Raw genomic sequence first — 18,509 nt, 5'->3', positions numbered from 1 at the left:
AACAGCAAAAATACAAAATCCAGCTTCTGTCTTTGGTGGTGACATTTACTTGCATCCTCCCTATTGGAGAAACACAGACACAGCACATACTTTTATCAGTCACTCCAAGATGTGGCAAATTTGTACCAGAATCAGGCTGTTTAGGACATTGCTTTTAGCTACCTCACAGGCCACGGGTTCTCAGCAGTGTTACAAAATGTGTAGTTTTGGCCAGCTAAGCCAGACTCTTACTACACAGAAGAGAAAAGAGCAATAGGAAAGAGAAAAAATAACATGGGGATGGAAAATGATGTATGACAGAAGCGGTGACAGCAGAAACCTAAATTTCACATTCCAGGTGATGATTGGGATTGAGCCAGAACCAGTGGAGGTGTTGATGTGGTTAAGGACCTTCTTTCTGGCTTGTTCTAGTCAGGACATCTCTGAGGCTCAGGAAGGTTGTGAGTTGTGTCACAGGGCACAACAACAGTAAGTGGGCGCTTTCCATACCACCAGCCAGTCTGCAGCATAGGCTGGGAAGTAATAAAGTGGAATTATTATCCAAACAATACAGTTTTATTGAGTAACAAAAACATTTACTCTAAATACTCTGCAAATTAAAAGCAAATATATTAAAACCTTAATAAATTACTGGGCTAGATCTTAATGAAAGGGATGGAATAGTCATGTCCATTTTAGCTACACATGCATCGACCGTGGCTCTCACAGGGTATATGAAGCTGTGGTCGTCCATGACATCCCCAGGGTGGAGTCAGAGGGGTAGGGATGTGGTCTGGAATGTCAAGGGGGCATGTAGGGAGGTGCTACACTGGAGGCGGCTGTGATTGCAGAGCCATTGGCCATTATCTTTGAAAACTCGTGGCGAACGGGGGAAGTCCCGGATGACTGGAAAAAGGCTAATGTAGTGCCAATCTTTAAAAAAGGGAAGAAGGAGGATCCTGGGAACTACAGGCCAGTCAGCCTCACCTCAGTCCCTGGAAAAATCATGGAGCAGGTCCTCAAGGAATCAATCCTGAAGCACTTACATGAGAGGAAAGTGATCAGGAACAGTCAGCATGGATTCACCAAGGGAAGGTCATGCCTGACTAATCTAATCGCCTTCTATAACCAGATTACTGGTTCTGTGGATGAAGGGAAAGCAGTGGATGTATTGTTTCTTGACTTTAGCAAAGCTTTTGACACGGTCTCCCACAGTATTCTTGTCAGCAAGTTAAAGAAGTATGGGCTGGATGAATGCACTATAAGGTGGGTAGAAAGTTGGCTAGATTGTCGGGCTCAACGGGTAGTGATCAATGGCTCCATGTCTAGTTGGCAGCCGGTGTCAAGTGGAGTGCCCCAGGGGTCGGTCCTGGGGCCGGTTTTGTTCAATATCTTCATAAATGATCTGGAGGATGGTATGGATTGCACTCTCAGCAAATTTGCGGATGATACTAAACTGGGAGGAGTGGTAGATACACTGGAGGGCAGGGATAGGATACAGAGGGACCTAGACAAATTGGAGGATTGGGCCATAAGAAATCTGATGAGGTTCAATAAGGATAAGTGCAGGGTCCTGCACTTAGGATGGAAGAACCCAATGCACCGCTACAGACTAGAGACCGAATGTCTAGGCAGCAGTTCTGCGGAAAAGGACCTAGGGGTGACAGTGGACGAGAAGCTGGATATGAGCCAGCAGTGTGCCCTTGTTGCCAAGAAGGCCTATGGCATTTTGGGATGCATAAGTAGGAGCATAGCGAGCAGATCGAGGGATGTAATCGTTCCCCTCTATTCGACATTGGTGAGGCCTCATCTGGAGTACTGTGTCCAGTTTTGGGCCCCACACTACAAGAAGGATGTGGATAAATTGGAAAGAGTCCAGCAAAGGGCAACAAAAATGATTAGGGGTCTGGAACACATGACTTATGAGGAGAGGCTGAGGGAACTGGGATTGTTTAGTCTGCAGAAGAGAAGAATGAGGGGGGGATTTGATAGCTGCTTTCAACTACCTGAGAGGTGGTTCCAGAGAGGATGGTTCTAGACTATTCTCAGTGGTAGAAGAGGACAGGACAAGGAGTAATGGTCTCAAGTTGCAGTGGGGGAGGTTTAGGTTGGATATTAGGAAAAACTTTTTCACTAGGAGGGTGGTGAAACACTGGAATGCGTTACCTAGGGAGGTGGTAGAATCTCCTTCCTTAGAAGTTTTTAAGGTGAGGCTTGACAAAGCCCTGGCTGGGATGATTTAATTGGGGATTGGTCCTGCTTTGAGCAGGGGGTTGGACTAGATGACCTCCTGAGGTCCCTTCCAACCTTGATATTCTATGATTCTTGATATTCTATGAAGGTGACAGTGACAGGTGCATCCTGGGGTCCCAAGAGATGGTAATGCTTGCACCTTCCAGTTCACCTATCTTCTAGCCCAACTTCTTAACTTATTTGATCCTTCTCCTGAAGTCTCTTTTTTTTAAGGACCCTAAAAGGGAATGATTGGTTGAATAGCCCATTCCCTCATAGTCCACCAGTATGTCTAATGTCCAACACACCACTTTTGGTACATTGATCTGAGGTCCCACACTCCTCTCATTTACCAGACATGATATTAATGTAAGCGGGGGAATAGTCCCACTATTGTGGGGAACTTTCCTGGCTTCTGCATCACCCCAGTGAAGTGGGCTAGCGATAGGATCTGAGGTACTCTCTCTGCACTGGGCACTTCTCTGACCCACTGACCATTACATACAATTTAAAGCAAATGCAAGTTATTTAATCAACAATTAATTTTAAAAAGAATAAGGAAAAATGGAAAGGTTAAAGGAAACACATGAACCCGCTCTGTGGTAGGTAACATCACAAACAGTGTCTCTGGAATGTCAGGGCAGTTCACAGTCTGTTCCTTGTAAGTCCCAGGACATTTGCTCTGGTGGTGGCCTCACGCTCTCAGGCTCTAAGTGGTAAGAACCCTTCTTCCCAGTGTCGCCCCCGCCCTGGCAGGGTTACGATCCAATCGTGGCCTGCAGAGAGTCTTGGCTGAGGCGTCTGCCTGTGCTGGGCCCACTGCCCAGGGTCCCCCTCACCCTCCCCAGCTGCTCACTGCACCCAGCTCCGGACTGCTCCAGCCCCAGCTCCACCACTCTGTCTCAACATGGCTGCTGCTGCTCTGCCTCCAGCTCCCTGGGCTGCTTCTTTGGCCCCTCTGGCTCCGGTTGCTACAGCTCTGCTCCCAAGACAGGTCTGCTCTGTAGGCTTCTGTGACTCTGCTCCCAGCACTGAGCTGCTTCCTGGGCTGCTTTTCTGGCCCCTCTGGCTCTGGTTGCTGCAGCTCTGCTCCCAGGACAGGGTCTGCTCTCTCTGGGCTGCTTTTCTGGTCCCTCTGGATCTGGCACAGCTCTGCTCCCTGGCTTAGCTTGGGCCCCTGCTTTCTCCTAAGCTCGGCCCCACTCTGTCTCACCCAGGCAATTACAGCTCACATGGAGGACAGGACCTCCCTGGCCTCCTGTCTGATTAGCCCGCCCGCCCTGTCATTCAGGCTGACCTGTAGCATTAGCCTCTCCCCATTGTTCCTGGGGGCTGTCAGTCTCAGGGTCCTGATTCTCCATCAACCCTTCCCCCTTTTTAGTACTGACAGCTAGCAACTAAAACACCCCACTGAATGTTAATAAGGGGGCAATAGTCCCCTTACATTAACACTGTCCCTGAGTTATACCAATAGGCCTTTTTGTTTGGCATAGCCCAGTCTTTTGTGCCTTTCCCATTAACATTTGTTATAGATGACTGGATAAAAAAGGTATTAAATGTTCCAGTTTCCCACAGTTAAGCTTATACTTGGGATAGGGCTGTTAGTCTGCAATTATTACATCAGTGCCCTCTGCTTATTAAGATGACTAGTATGCTTCCCTCTCTGTTTGTTGTATCTACATGCTGGTTTTTGTCTTATACTTAGATTATAAACTCCTTGAGGCAGGGAGTTGTGTTTGTATAGTGCCTAGCACAATGGGGCCCTGATCCGTGACTCAGTGTAGTGGCGAGTAGAAGTGTAGGATTGTGTTAAATTTAGAATGCATATCGTATATTAATAAATAGTTAATAGAATGTCAACAGATTTATACACTGTAAAAACTAATATGAGTGTACACATGTAACAGAAGGTGGGTATTTTTATGTAAGCATTCAAGAAAAAAATGTGCACGGCTCCTTAAAATGAGTGTGCTATCTGACAATCTTCAGCCATTTTTATTTTATTAAAAAGGTTGTTTTAATAGAAAACCTTACACTGATTCTCTGACACTGATTCATGAATAATGACCAGGATCTCATCATTGCTTTCTGTCTTTTAGAGAACCTAGAAAAGTTGTACTACATCGTGGATCAACAGGACTTGGTTTCAACATTGTGGGAGGGGAAGATGGAGAAGGAATTTTCATCTCTTTCATTCTCGCAGGAGGGCCTGCTGATCTGAGTGGTGAGCTCAGGAAAGGAGATCGTATAATTTCGGTAGGATTCATTAAATTTAAAAACATGTATTTCCTCCTCTTAGTCTGTTTTACTTTGTTGGCTTATATGGCTCATTACAAGGGAACCTAGTGAACTAGTTGGACTAATTTTGAGAATGTGGGACAAGGAGTAAGTATTCTGCTTCATGTTATCTGATTTAGAGACCTGATTTAAAAGCCAAACATTCTGTGGGGAGGTGGTGTAATGCACACCACAACTGACAAACCTTGATACCACCTGTTTTTGTAAAAAAATTACTGTGTTTAAAATTAGGGGAAAATCAATTTTTTGGATTCATAAAAATAAAATGGGTAAGTGTACAGGCCACACAAGTCTGCTCTGCCTGTGGGTGTACAGAGAGGAAGGATGGTGCACTGGTTACGGCACTAAACTGGGACGTTGGAGGCATGGGTATTGTTCCCTGCTCTGCCACAGACTTCCTGTGTGATCTTGAGCAGTTACTACAGTATCTCTACATGGGGATAGAAAACCTACAGCTGGCCCAGACAGCTTACAAATTGGGCTTGCGGGGCTCAAGCTCCAGAGGTAGAAAAATTTCTGTTAGACATAGAATCATAGAATATCAGGGTTGGAAGGGACCTCAGGAAGTCATCTAGTCCAACCCCCTGCTCAAAGCAGGACCAATCCCCAATTAAATCATCCCAGCCAGGGCTTTGTCAAACCTGACCTTAAAAATATCGAAGGAAGGAGATTCCACCACCTCCCTAGGTAACGCATTCCAGTGTTCCACCACCCTCCTAGTGAAAAAGTTTTTCCTAATATCCAACCTAAACCTCCCCCACTGCAACTTAAGACCATTACTCCTTGCTCTGTCATCTGCTACCACTGAGAACAGTCTAGATCCATCCTCTTTGGAACCCCCTTTCAGGTAGTTGAAAGCAGCTATCAAATCCCCCCTCTTTCTTCTCTTCCGCAGACTAAACAATCCCAGTTCCCTCAGCCTCTCCTCATAAGTCATGTGTTCCAGACCCCTAATCATTTTTGTTGCCCTTCGCTGGACTCTCTCCAATTTATCCACATCCTTCTTGTAGTGTGGGGCCCAAAACTGGACACAGTACTCCAGATGAGGCCTCACCAATGTCGAATAGAGGGGAACAATCACGTCCCTCGATCTGCTGGCAGTGCCCCTACTTGTACATCCCAAAACGCCACTGGCCTTCTTGGCAACAAGGGAACACTGTTGACTCATATCCAGCTTCCCATCCACTGTCACCCCTAGGTCCTTTTCTGCAGAACTGCTGCCTAGCCATTTGGTCCCTAATCTGTAGCGGTGCATGGGATTCTTCTGTCCTAAGTGCAAGACTCTGCACTTGTCCTTGTTGAACCTCATCAGATTTCTTTTGGCCCAATCCTCTAATTTGTCTACGACCCTCTGTATCCTATCGCTACCCTCCAGTGTATCTGCCACTCCTCCCAGTTTAGTGTCATCTGCAAACTTGCTGAGGGTGCAATCCACACCATCCTCCAGATCATTTATGAAGATATTGAACAAAACCAGCTCGAGGACCAACCCTTGGGGCACTCTACTTAATACGGGCTGCCAACTAGACATGGAGCCATTGATCACTGCCCGTTGAGCCTGACAATCTAGCCAACTTTCTGTCCACCTGATAGTCCATTCATCCAGCCCATACTTCTTTAACTTGCTGGCAAGAATACTGTGGGAGACCGTGTCAAAAGCTTTGCTAAAGTCAAGGAACAACACGTCCACTGCTTTCCCCTCATCCACAGAGCCAGTTATCTCGTCATAGAAGGCAGTTACATTAGTCAGGTATGACTTGCCCTTGGTGAATCCATGCTGACTGTTCCGGATCACTTTCCTCTCATCTAAATGCTTCAGAATTGATTCCTTGAGGACCTGCTCCATGATTTTTCCAGGGACTGAGGTGAGGCTGACTGGCCTGTAGTTCCCAGGATCCTCCTTCTTCCCTTTTTTAAAGATGGGCACTACATTAACCTTTTTCCAGTCGTCCGGGACTTCCCCCGATCGCCATGAGTTTTCAAAGATAATGGCCAGTGGCTCTGCAATCACATCTACCAACTCCTTTAGCGCTCTCAGATACAGCGCATCCGGCCCCATGGACTTGTGCTCATCCAGCTTTTCTAAATAGTCCTGAACCACTTAAGTAGCCTGTGCTGTGGAACCCTGTGATGTGGGAGGGCCTCCAAACCACAGGGCCATGACATGGGGGTTTTATCCCTGTATAAATGTACATTGGTCAGCAAGGACTCATAATCTGGATCCTAGAACCCTGCTAGGTGGGATGGCTCAGAGCCCAAGTCCTACTGTGGCTCACGTCCAAGCCTCATCATTTTGCAGTTTGGATGCAGATCAAGCAGAAGGCCTTCATAGTGTAGTATGGACATGTTAGCACAGCTGTGAGGATCCAACAGTCGTAAACCCAGGTTTACGATACACTGTGGATGCTCAAGCATGGGCTTAGAAACATGAAGTCCACACGCCTGGCTCCTACAGATCCAGGCTTAGTGTAAGAGACATACCTTTAGTGCCTTAGTTCCCTATCAGTAACATGGGAATAATGGCTCTCCCCTACCTTATGGGGATGTTGTGAGGATACATTTAAGATTGTAAGGCTCCAGTAATGGGAGCCATAGAAGTATGAAAGAAGAGAAAGACAGAGACTTATGACAAACTGCAGGACAGATCTTTACAACCCAGCAGTGCTGGCTTGCTTAACAGGCTGTTTCTAGAGGTGGAGAGGCGTAGCAATAATGCTCCAAAAATGTCCGTTTAATGAACATGATATCTAGCGGAAGCCCCAGAAAGCATGACAATCGCAGTCTGGAACCAGTCTTTGAGGAGATCATAGCATCTCCCCAGAATGGATCCTGCAACTTGTTAGTAGAACACCCTACCCCTCATCCCTCAAATATCATTCATCATGTTCCATCTGCCAGAAGAAAGCTGGATACAGCTACCTCCAAGACAGTCAAAACACTCCATATACCCAACAAAGTGGCTCACTGGAAAGCGGTACACCTCCTCGACTCGACTCTCAGGATCCCCCTGCGTTGTGTAGCAGTACCATTTGATGGTACCAGATAACTTAGCAAACCTTCTCTTTTTTTAGGACTGTCAAGCGATTAAAAAAATTAATCGCAATTAATCGTACTTTTAAACAATAATAGAATACCATTTATTTGAATATTTTTGGCTGTTTTCTACATTTTCCAACATATTGATTTCTATTAGAACACAGAATATAAAGTGTGCTGTGCTCATTTTATATTTATTTTTTATTACAACGTAATACAAGTATTGTAGTGCAATCTCTTTATAATGAAAGTTGAACTTACAAATGTAGAATTATGTACAAAAAATAACTGCATTCAAAAATAAAACAATGTAAAACTTTAGAACCTACAGGTCCACTCAGTCCTACTTCAGCCAATCACTCAGACAAACAAGTTTGGTTACAATTTGCAGGAGATAATGCTGCCCACATCTTGTTTACAATGTCACCTGAAAGTGAGAACAGGCTTTCACATGGCACCATTGCAGCCAGCATCGCAAGATTTTTACGTGCCAGATGCGCTAAAGATTCATATGGGCCTTCGTGCTTCAACCACCATTCCAGAAGACATGCGTCTATGCTGACGACAAGTTCCACTCGATAACAGTCCAAAACAGTGCGGACTGACGCATGTTCATTTTCGTTATTGGAGTCAGATGCCGCCAGAGGAAGGTTGATTTTCTTTTTTGGTGGTTTGGGTTCTGTAGTTTCCGCATTGGAATGTTGCTCTTTTAAGACTTGTGAAAACATTCTCCACACCTTGTCCCTCTCAGATTTTGGAAGGCACTTCAGATTCTTAAACCTTGGGTCGAGTGCTGTATCTATCCTTAGAAATCTCACATTGGTATGTTCTTTGCGTTTTGTCAAATCTGCTCTGAAAGTGTTCTTAAAATGAACGTGTGCTGGGTCATCATCCAAGACTGCTATAACATGAAATATGTGGCAGAATGCAGGTAAAACAGAGCAGGGTGCATACAATTCTCCCCCAAGGAGTTCAGTCACAAATTTAATTAATGCACTATTTTTTTTAACAAATATCATCAGCATGGAAGCATGAAGGGGCATATGAATGTTTAGCATATCTGGCACTTAAATATCTTGCAACACCAGCTACAAAAGTGCCATGCGAATGCCTGTTTTCACTTTCAGGTGACATTGTAAATAAGCAGTCAGCAGTATCTCCATAAATGTAAACAAACTTGTTTGTTTTAGCAATTGGCTGAACGAGAAGTAGGACTGAGTGGACTTGTAGGCTCTAAAGTTTTACATTGTTTTGTTTTTGAGTGCAGTTATGTAACAACCAAAAATATCTACATTTGAAAGTTACACTTTCACAGTAAAGAGATAGCACTACAGTACTTGTATGAGGTGAATTGAAAAATAGTATTTCTTTTGTTTATTGTTTTTACAGTGCAAATATTTGTAATCAAAATAATAATATAAAGTGAGCACTGTACACTTCGTATTCTGTGTTGTTATAGAAATCAATATATTTGAAAATGTAGAAAAACATCCAAAAATATTTAATAAATTTCTGTTGGTATTTTATTTCTTAACAGTGCAATTAATCACGTTTAATTTTTTTAATCGCAGTTAATTTTTTTGAGTTAATCGTGTGAGTTAACTGCAATTAATGTACAGCCCTACTTTTTATATTTAAAAATTACTGTTTTAGTGCAGAGTAGACTGATTTTATTCCATTAGTGACATAATGGAGATGATTTGAATTATTCTTTTTTGCTTGGGAGGATTTTGGGGGAAGTTAGTATTGTGGTTGGAATATAGTAACTAAAATAGAAACTAAAATTCCTTCCTAATTTTCACACCACAATCTATTGCTTTTTATAAGTTTTACATTCTTCTAATCTGAAAGTCTTTTCATTTTATTAATAATAGGAGGTGGTAGAATCTCCTTCCTTAGAAGTTTTTAAGGTCAGGCTTGACAAAGCCCTGGCTGGGATGATTTAATTGGGGATTGGTCCTGCTTTGAGCAGGGGGTTGGACTAGATGACCTCCTGAGGTCTCTTCCAACCCTGATATTCTATGATTCTATGATTCTATTGAAGGACCTAAGGTTTTTGTACCTTTCCTCTGAAAATTAATATTCACCCTTAATTTATGGAATTAGTTGCAGGGGACAGTTATATTGTAAAATGATAGTTATGTAAAAAATTGTAATTAAAAAAGGACTTATATACTTAAGTTAGTGTCAGCTTTTCCATTATATATTCCTTTTTTTAAGAGGGTCATAGCAGCTGTAAAAAGTGCCTTTGGACTATTACAGTGTGGCATAGAAAATCTAGGCTGTATTTCAAGGAATCCCTGTTGAGGTTACAGGGACAAACCATCCCGATGTGTCGAAAGAATAGTAAATATGGCAGGCGACCAGCTTGGCTTAACGGTGAAATCCTAGCAGATCTTAAACATAAAAAAGAAGCTTACAAAAAAGAAAGGTTGGACATATGACCAGGGAAGAGTATAAAAATATTGCTCGGGCATGTAGGAATGAAATCAGGAGGGCCAAATTGCACCTGGAGCTGCAGCTAGCAAGAGATGTCAAGAGTAACAAGAAGGGTTTCTTCAGGTATGTTGGCAACAAGAAGAAAACCAAGGAAAGTGTGGGCCCCTTACTGAATGAGGGAGGCAACCTAGTGACAGAGGATGTGGAAAAAGCTAATGTACTCGATGCTTTTTTTGCCTCTGTCTTCACTAACAAGGTCAGCTCCCAGACTGCTGCGCTGGGCATCACAACATGGGGAATAGATGGCCAGCCCTCTGTGGAGAAAGAGGTGGTTAGGGACTATTTAGAAAAGCTGGACGTGCACAAGTCCATGGGGCCGGACGAGTTGCATCCGAGAGTGCTGAAGGAATTGGCGGCTGTGATTGCAGAGCCATTGGCCATTATCTTTGAAAACTCGTGGCGAATGGGGGAAGTCCCGGATGACTGGAAAAAGGCTAATGTAGTGCCAATCTTTAAAAAAGAGAAGAAGGAGGATCCTGGGAACTACAGGCCAGTCAGCCTCACCTCAGTCCCTGGAAAAATCATGGAGCAGATCCTCAAAGAATCAATCCTGAAGCACTTGCATGAGAGGAAGGTGATCAGGAACAGCCAGCATGGATTCACCAAGGGAAGGTCATGTCTGACTAATCTAATCGCCTTTTATGATGAGATTACTGGTTCTGTGGATGAAGGGAAAGCAGTGGATGTATTGTTTCTTGACTTTAGCAAAGCTTTTGACACGGTCTCCCACAGTATTCTTGTCAGCAAGTTAAGGAAGTATGGGCTGGATGAATGCACTATAAGGTGGGTAGAAAGTTGGCTAGATTGTCGGGCTCAACGGGCAGTGATCAATGGCTCCATGTCTAGTTGGCAGCCGGTATCAAGTGGAGTGCCCCAAGGGTCGGTCCTGGGGCCGGTTTTGTTCAATATCTTCATAAATGATCTGGAGGATGGTGTGGATTGCACTCTCAGCAAATTTGCGGATGATACTAAACTGGGAGGAGTGGTAGATACGCTGGATGGCAGGGATAGGATACAGAGAGACCTAGACAAATTGGAGGATTGGGCCAAAAGAAATCTGATGAGGTTCAATAAGGATAAGTGCAGGGTCCTGCACTTAGGACGGAAGAACCCAATGCACCGCTACAGACTAGAGACCGAATGGCTAGGCAGCAGTTCTGTGGAAAAGGACCTAGGGGTGACAGTGGACGAGAAGCTGGATATGAGTCATCAGTGTGCCCTTATTGCCAAGAAGGCCAGTGGCATTTTGGGATGTATAAGTAGGGGCATAGCGAGCAGATCGAGGGACGTGATCGTCCCCCTCTATTCGACATTGGTGAGGCCTCATCTGGAGTACTGTGTCCCGTATTGGCCCCACACTACAGGAAGGATGTGGATAAATTGGAGAGAGTCCAGTGAAGGGCAACAAAAATGATTAGGGGTCTGGAACACATGAGTTATGAGGAGAGGCTGAGGGAACTGGGATTGTTTAGTCTGCAGAAGAGAAGAATGAGGGGGGATTTGATAGCTGCTTTCAACTACCTGAGAGGTGGTTCCAGAGAGGATGGTTCTAGACTATTCTCAGTGGTAGAAGAGGACAGGACAAGGAGTAATGGTCTCAAGTTGCAGTGGGGGAGGTTTAGGTTGGATATTAGGAAAAACTTTTTCACTAGGAGGGTGGTGAAACACTGGAATGCGTTACCTAGGGAGGTGGTAGAATCTCCTTCCTTAGAAGTTTTTAAGGTGAGGCTTGACAAACCCCTGGCTGGGATGATTTAATTGGGGATTGGTCCTGCTTTTGAGCAGGGGGTTGGACTAGATGACCTCCTGAGGTCCCTTCCAACCCTGATATTCTATGATTCTATGATTATAGAGCTTGAAGCTTTTTTTTTTTTCTGATAATTTATAAATCTGCTTTGGCTGCTTTATTAAAGTTGTACTGTATTTTGTACTGCATGTCAAATGACTTCATGTTTAAATTGAAGTTTTGGAGGTCATTAGTTCATAATGTAGATTAATGCCTTTTAACTATTTTGAAATATAAGGATAGATGAAAATCGGTCAAGTTGTTTCTGCAGAACATTGGCAGCTTCACGGGATATGTGCAGCACCAAAAGTTACACAGTAGTCTTGATATCCTATGGCCATTAAGAATGTGCAAATTATGAACTACCTAAACAACAAATGAATAAGAGTCTCAAAAAGTATAATGCAAACTTGAATTTATACCAGTGGATGGAACCTGAGTTTTCATCCATTAAAAAGTCTGAAACTTATACATTTTAAGTTCAGGTGCATTGAAAAATACTGTTTCTTTTGTTTTTTTACAGTGCAAATACTTGTAATCAAAAATAAATATAAAGTGAGCACTGTACACTTTGTATTCTTTGTTGTAACTGAAATCAATATATTTGAAAATGTAGAAAACATCCAAAAATATTTAAATTATATTGTATTCTATTATTGTTTTACAGTGCAATTAATCGTGATTAATTTTTTTAATCACTTGACAGCCCTATTTACTTCATATGAATTTTCACCCACTTGTATATTAAAACAATGTTCTGTGATAAATTTCAATTAACATTGTTTACTCTGATAAATAGATGTTTACATTTTATTTGTAGGTAAATGGTGTAGACCTTAAAGCTGCAACCCATGAACAAGCAGCAGCAGCCTTGAAGAATGCAGGCCAAGCCGTAACCATTGTTGCACAATACCGTCCAGAAGGCAAGAGAATTCTTTCTATTCATATTACATCTGTGTAGCATAAAGGTTTTAAAAATTAACTTTCTATGGATGTCAAAGTTTTTACAAGAAAACTTAGACCTGCTTTGAGGGAAGGAGAGAAATAAATGTAATTGTCATTGATCTATTACTCCTGAGGGAATTCTGTGCCAAAAAATTTAAAAATTCAGTGCACAGTATTTTAAAATTCTGCGTATTTTGTCAAAATAACACAATATAATCATCCCAGTTTCAATTATTTTGGTAATTTATTTCAAAATACCAGTTCAACAAGAATGATTGTAACACTACAGACAACTAAGAAAGATTCAAAAATGTTTTTTCACTAATAGATTCCTTACTCTTCATATTAATACAGAACTTTGAGTAATAATTCATTTAAATTACAATACAGAAACGTATTTCCCGCACCCCTCAGAAGCAGTGCAAAGGTTTGATTAAACCTTTGCACTGCTTCTGAGGGGTGCGGGAAATACAGGAGTCGGGTAATGGAAGAGCTGAGGGACAGGGAAGAAATTGCCTGGAAGGAGCCTGGGAGTGAACCTGGAGGGTTGTTGGGTGTGGGCAGGAAGAAGTATGGAACAGGTTTTTGAAGGGGTGGAGGGGTGTGCGAGAGATTGTTAGGCAGTTGGAGATCCTCCTCCATGCAGACCTGGCTGACCCCTAGCCTCTCCCAATCAGTCAGGCACATCCTTCCCCATCCAGCCACCCCATCGTCATGTGTCACTGCACCCCCACTCAGCCACCCCCCTGTACCTGTGTGTCCCTGCTAGGGTTGCCAACTTTCTAATCCCTAAAAACTGAACACCCCTACCCTATCCCTTCCCCAGAAACCCCGCCCTCTTCCTCTGAGGTCCTGCTCCATCTGGTCCACCCAACCCCTACCCATGCCCCTGTCACTCATTCCCCCATCCTCCGGGACTCATCCACCACCTGCAGAGCCAGGGTGGAAGGGGCTGATGTGGAGCCTGCCCAAGCGGGGCACGGCAGGGGTCAGTCTCCAGTGTAAGGGGCTGAGGTTGGGAAATCAGGGCACAGTGGAGTGGGGGATGCAGTCCCTGGAGCATGGGGCAGGAGGGTCAGTCCCTGGAGCGAGGGGTCAGAGCACAGCAGCATGGGGGGGGATCTGTCTCAGGAGCGAGGGTCCGGGTGGGGAAATGGGGGCACAGGAGCAGGCTCAGTCCCTGGAGCGAGGGGCTGGGAAGGGGAAATCAGGGCACAGCGGAGCAGGGGAGTCTCTGGAGCGAGGGACTGGGGTGTGGGGCAGACAGGACGGGGACACGGACACACACACACACACCCTGGATGTTGCCGGTACCTACTTTGAAGCCAAGTCCGGGAGCCAGCCCGTTCTCTCCATGAGGCTGAGGGAAGGGAAGAGCAGCAGTTGCTAAGCAGAGCTGCTCGTCCAGGGTTCAGTAGCAGCTGGTGCTCTCCATCACGCTGGTGGTGGAGGCTGGTTACTGCAGGTAACCAGACTTTTAGTGTCTGGTCAGCTGTGCTGACCGGATGCTGCCAGTTTCCCTTTTCAACCAGACGTTTCAGTGGAAAACAAGATGCCTGGCAACCCTAGTCCCTGCAACCCACTCCCATTCACCCTCCACTCCCGTCTGCACCCCCCAACTAGCCCTTCTGAACCCCAGTCTACGTGACACCCCCCCCCACAGCCCTGCGTGCCCTGCTCTGTCTGTCCCCACACCCCCGTGCCTCCTCACCTGGCCCTGCAGGCCGGGTGCTGTGAGGAATGCAGGCGCTACTCTCTTCCTATGGGCTGCTGCCTGCTATGGCTGGTGAGCAGTGAGCCAGCTTCCTCTGTTCTGGCACCACAGCAGCCCCCGGAGCTTCTGCAGCAGAACGTGTTTTCTGTGGCGGGGAAGAAAATCTGCAGGAAACGAGAATTCTCTGTGCACGCAGCGGCGCAAAATTCTCCCAGGAGTACTGTGTAGTCTGTTTTAGGGTCATACTTTGATCCCCATTGAGTCAACTGGCTCAGTGTAAAGTTGAATATTTCAACTCCGTTGCAAAGGAGTGGGGAGTCTAAATGCCACCCTTATCTGAGGCACTGACTGTGTGCATTCAGCTGGCCTAAGGAGATTGTAAGGTTTCCATCCACTGCTTTCATTCTGGGCTGCCATTTTAATCTGTCCAGCAATTCGCCCTATTCCAGTTAATCAGCATCACCCCCCATTTTAGTGCAATCTCTGTAGGTGAATAGGCTTACCCCACTTCTGTAGGTACCCACTAACGCTTTGGGGGAAGGATACATTTTTACATTGTTTTGTTTTTGAGTGCAGTTATGTAACAAACAAAAATATCTACATTTGTAAGTTACACTTTCACAGTAAAGAGATAGCACTACAGTACTTGTATGAGGTGAATTGAAAAATAGTATTTCTTTTGTTTATTGTTTTTACAGTACAAGTATTTGTAATCAAAATAATAATATAAAGTGAGCACTGTACACTTTGTATTCTGTCGTAATAGACACAAACACCGGCCTCATTGGCCCCCATCTCTAAAAAGGTGGAACGCAAGTACTTTGTACCCACTGAAGGGCATGAGTACTTGTATACCCACCCACAGGGAATGGCAGGGTCAGCCAGCCCCGACCCCAAAGAACAAAGACTCTCGGAGACTGGACTCTTTCGGAAGGAAAATGTATTAGTCTTCGAGCTTCCAGTTACGAGTGGAAAACCATCAGACTCTCCTGGGCCGGTACTAATTCATTCTGTGGGGCTCCCTGCCCAAGTTTGAGGACTCCCTCCAGGAGCGCAATAGGAAGGAGTTCAAAGCGCTAGTGGAGGACAGGGCAGCAGCTAGGGCATCCCTGCAGGCAGCCTCTGATGCTGCGGACACGGCCACACGATCAGAGGCCTCCACGGTGTGCATGAGACAGGCGTCATGGCTCCTGCTCTCTGGGCTGTCCAGCAAGGCGCAGTCTTCCATGCAGGATCTCCCGTTTGACGGGAAAGCTCTGTTTGCGGAGGAAACAGACACAAGGCTGCATGGCATGAAAGACTCCCACACGACCCTCCAGACTCAGGGCCTCTATGTCCTGGCTCCAACAAAACCTAAGTTCAAGTCGCAGCAGACTCTCGCCCAGGCTGCCCTCCCGAAGTATGAGGCAGTCCATAAGAAGCTGCGGGACCATAAGAGACGCCCTCAGAGGCAGTCTCGGTCTGCCCCCCCCAGCCTGTGTCCTCCCAAGAGCAAGCAGGTGGGGGAAAGGCGTTTTTGACGGGGTGTTTGGGGGCACCTCGCCTGTCCTCACCGGGGATCCAATAAAGCTACCCTTCTCCAACCGGTTGCGTACTTTCCTCCCAGAATGGTCGAGGCTAACCTCGGACCGATGGGTCCTCAACACCATCTCCTGGGGTTACACCTTCCAGTTTACTTCCACCCCTGTCCCTCTTGGGGGACCCCTCACATGAAGCTCTGCTCGAGCAGGAGATGGGCCAGCTCCTAGGACTAGGAGCAATAAAGGCAGTGCCCAAGGAGTTCCTGGGCAAGGGGTATTACTCCCGTTATTTCCTTATCCCGAAGGCCAAAGGGGTGCTCAGGCCCATTCTGGACCTGCAAGGTCTGAACCAGTACATGGTGAAACTCAAGTTCCGCATGCTCTCCCTGGCCTCCATCATCCCCTTCCTGGATCCCAGGCATTAGTATGCTGCCCTCGATCTACAGGATGCGTACTTCCACATCCACATATTCGAGGGGCACAGGTGCTTCCTCCGTTTCATGGTGGGACAGAATCATTACCAATTCACAGTCCTCCCATTTGGTCTGTCTACTGCCCCTAGCGTGTTTACAAAATGCATGTCGGCGGTAGCAGCCTACCTCAGATGGCGGGGGGTCCAGATATTTCCCTATCTGGATGATTGGCTTGTGAAGGGCACCTCCTGGTCGCAGGTGGGGAATCACATGGCGCTCCTCCTGTCCATGTGCACCACCTTGGGCCTGTTGGTAAACAACACCAAGTCCACGTTAGTTCCAGTCCAGTGCATAGAGTTTATCAGGGCACTGCTGGACACAGGGTCGGCCAGGGCCTCTCTCCTGCCAGACAGATTTGAGACCCTAAAAGGTCTCATCGACTTTATCACAAGGTTCCTGGTGACAACAGCCAGGTTTACCTGCAACTCTTGGGTCACATGTTGGCGTGCACATACGTGGTCCGTCATGCCAGATTCAGGATGAGGCCCCTCCAGCTCTGGTTGGCCTCAAAGTTTTCCCAGGCCATGGACAGGATGGACAAGGTCCTCACCATGCCTGACTCTGAGATCACCTCCCTACGGTGGTGGTCCGCCCCAAACAACATACTCCAAGGGGTCTGGTTCAGGGACAGGTCCCTGTCGTTGGAGCTGGTGTCCGATGCGTCAGACCTGGGTTGGGGGGCCCATGTGGGGAACTTTCAGACCCAAGGCCTGTGGTCGGCTCAAGACCTGATCCTACATATAAATGTCAAGGAGCTCAGGGCAGTGTGGCTGGCGTGCATGGCCTTCTGCTCGCACCTGGAGGGCAAGGTAGTCAGGGTCCTCATGGACAACACGGCCTCGATGTTCTATATCAACAGGCAAGGCGGGGCCCAATCCTCTGCCCTCTGCCATGAAGCCCTCAGGCTGTGGGTCTTCTGTATTGCCCATGACATCCACTTGAAGGCCTTCTACCTGCCAGGCGCCCGGAACAAGAGGGCAGATCGCTTGAGCAGGGACTTTTTCTTGCAACACGAGTGGTCCCTCCACCCAGAAGTGGCCCACTGGCTCTTCTGAAGGTGGGGAACTCCCCAGGTGGACATATTCATGATTCAGCAAAACCAGCAATGCCCCCGGTTCTGCTCCAGGACCGGGGCCACCACCTCCATCCCAACCTAGCAGCGCTTTAGCTCACGGCATGGCTCCTCAGTGGTTAGGTGGAGAGGAAAGGATGTGCTCAGAACAGGTTCAGCGTGTCCTCCTTGAAAGTAGGTGGCCCTGCACTCGCCGCGCTTATTTGGCAAAGAGGTGCCATTTCTCTAGGTGGGCGGCGGACCAGGGTGTCTTCCCATTGGCCACCCTGATCCAGCTTATCCTTGATTACGTCCTCCATCTGAGGGCTCAGGGTCTGGCACCCTCATCAGTCAAGGTGCACCTGGCAGCCATATCGGCCTTCCATCCACCGGTGCAAGGGCACACGGTACTTTCCCAGGCTATGACTGGCCAGTTCCTTAAGGGTTTGGACCGTCTTTTTCCGTATTCTAGACCCCCGGTCCCACAGTGGGACCTAAACCTGGTGTTGACGCCTCTCATGGGGCCCCCATTTGAACCACTGGCCAGGTGCTCCTGGTTTCACCTCTCATGAAAGGTGACCTTCCTGGTTGCAATCACGTCGGCCAGGCGAGTCTCGGAGCTCAGGGCCCTGACCACCGAGCCGCCATACACGGTCTTTCATAAGGACAAGTTCCAGCTCCGCCCACACCCCGCGTTCCTCCCGAAGGTGGTCACCGCCTACCACATGGGTCAGGACATTTTTCTACCAGTCCTCTGCCCCAAGCCTCACGCGTCCAGTGAAGAGTGCCGTCTCCACATGCTTGATGTGCGGTGGGCTCTGGCTTTCTACCTCGAGCGGGCCAAGCCATTCAGAAAGTCCTCGCAACTGTTTGTCGCCTCAGCTGAGCGTGTGAGGGGCCAGCCGATTTCTACTCAGCAGCTTTCCAATCGGATCACTTCGTGCATCCGCTCCTGTTATGAGCTGGCAGGTGTCCC

General features: G+C 46.7%; 1 protein-coding gene across 42 annotated transcripts in view; it reads left to right on the top strand.

Moving 5' to 3' along the window:
- DLG1 (discs large MAGUK scaffold protein 1) overlaps positions 1-18,509 on the top strand; it is a 441,602-nt gene that overhangs the window by 310,158 nt on the left and 112,935 nt on the right. For all 42 annotated transcript variants that reach the window (XM_073358919.1, XM_073358923.1, XM_073358918.1 and 39 more), the window contains 2 exons: positions 4,311-4,467; positions 12,651-12,753. In XM_073358919.1, the coding sequence (XP_073215020.1) occupies positions 4,311-4,467; positions 12,651-12,753 (260 nt within the window). The remainder of the gene's footprint in view (positions 1-4,310; positions 4,468-12,650; positions 12,754-18,509) is intronic.

The sequence above is a fragment of the Lepidochelys kempii genome, chromosome 9, assembly GCF_965140265.1.
Source record: "Lepidochelys kempii isolate rLepKem1 chromosome 9, rLepKem1.hap2, whole genome shotgun sequence".
Lineage (NCBI taxonomy): Eukaryota > Metazoa > Chordata > Testudines > Cheloniidae > Lepidochelys > Lepidochelys kempii.
Note: the sequence above shows the minus strand (reverse complement) of the source record. Positions and strands in the feature narration are given on the sequence as shown.